The sequence below is a fragment of the Rhagoletis zephyria genome, unplaced genomic scaffold (genome assembly GCF_001687245.7).
Source record: "Rhagoletis zephyria isolate East Lansing unplaced genomic scaffold, Rhagoletis_zephyria_1.1 Rzeph_scaffold_09908, whole genome shotgun sequence".
Taxonomy (NCBI): Eukaryota; Metazoa; Arthropoda; class Insecta; order Diptera; family Tephritidae; genus Rhagoletis; species Rhagoletis zephyria.
This window is the reverse complement of record NW_016166986.1, coordinates 21,305-22,613: the sequence shown is the minus strand read 5'-3', so window position 1 is coordinate 22,613 and position 1,309 is coordinate 21,305. Positions and strand designations below refer to the sequence as shown.

Here is a 1,309-nt window from a genome sequence, read left to right as displayed (position 1 = left end):
AAGCCGCAACTTTTTTTGGTGATGCAGTCTAATGTACATACATACATAATTAAGAAAATGTATGAGCAAATTAAACGGTCGATACAATTTACAATCGAAAAGTACAATTTTTGTATGGATTTCGTACTGAAGGAAGAATCTGATTTCCCAACACTGTCTTCGACTCCCACGAAGTAACGGCTCTAGCAGCTATAAACGCACTACCAGTGTATGACTTTCGGACGCTCGCATCTCCCCCCAATCAGCATCGACGAAACATTCAATTGAACGATCTGTCTTTTTGTAATGCAGTTTGAACTCAGCTGTCCCTTTCAAATAACGCAAGATATGCTTTGCGGCAGTTTTATGTTCTATATGTGGGTCAGTATTGCGTTGCGCCAGTTTAGATACTGAGTGTAAAAAATCTGGGCGGGTGGATATTGCAAGGTACACGAGCGCGCCGATCAGCGATTGGTACTCAGTTCTATTCACCTTAGAGCATGCATCTTTGTCGCAGCTTGTTTGAAATCCAACTTCTAGTGGTTTTGATACAGCTTTGCACTCTTCCATACCATTTTGCATTAACAAATCGTAAATATATTGACGCTGACTAATAGCAATATTACCCACATCGCCATCGCGCTCAATTTCCATCCCGAGAAAGTATTTCGCTGGTCCACCATCTAGAATATCGAACTCTTTTGAGATTTTAGTCTCGATATCGTTCAGATCTCTCAAGTTGGAAGAGGCCAGCAGAAGATCATCAACGTAAACTGCTATGATGTTGTATTTGCGTTGTTTGTTTTTTATATAAACGCATGGTTCGCTAGCACACGGCGTAAAGCCCATATTTTTAAGACCGCATTGGGCTTGCCATTACACTCACGCCCACTTTGCTTTAGGCCGTAGAGTGCCTTATTTAATTTTAAGATACGATTTGGGAGCTGCTCGTTAACGAATTTTTCGGGTTGCTTTATATAAACCTTGTCTTGAAGTTCACTATTCAGGTACGCTGACGAAACGTCAATCTGATGCAAGTGCAAATGTACTCGCAGGCTAGAGCAATCACCAAATGAATTGTTGCGTACCTAACCACAGGTGAAAATGTCTCACTGAAATTAATGTCAAATTGTTGACTGCATCCTTTCGCGACCAACCGCGATTTGAATCGCTGCACATTGCCTTCTGCATCTTGTTTAACAGAATAAACCCATTTGCAACCAATGGGCTTTTCCCCAGCAGGCAAATCAACTAAAGACCATTTTTTATTTATTACCAAGGCGTCGAACTCCTTCTGCATTGCATTAGTCCATTGCTTTGAGTATTTACT

The 1,309-nt window shown here is 41.1% G+C and overlaps 1 protein-coding gene across 1 annotated transcript; it reads right to left on the bottom strand.

The window, feature by feature from the left end:
* Positions 1–189: 189 nt before the first annotated feature.
* LOC108376110 (uncharacterized mitochondrial protein AtMg00810-like) lies at positions 190–828 on the bottom strand. The gene has a single exon (XM_017632288.1). The coding sequence runs from the start codon at positions 826–828 to the stop codon at positions 190–192; it is 639 nt and encodes a 212-aa protein (XP_017487777.1).
* Between the last annotated feature and the right edge of the window lie 481 nt (positions 829–1,309).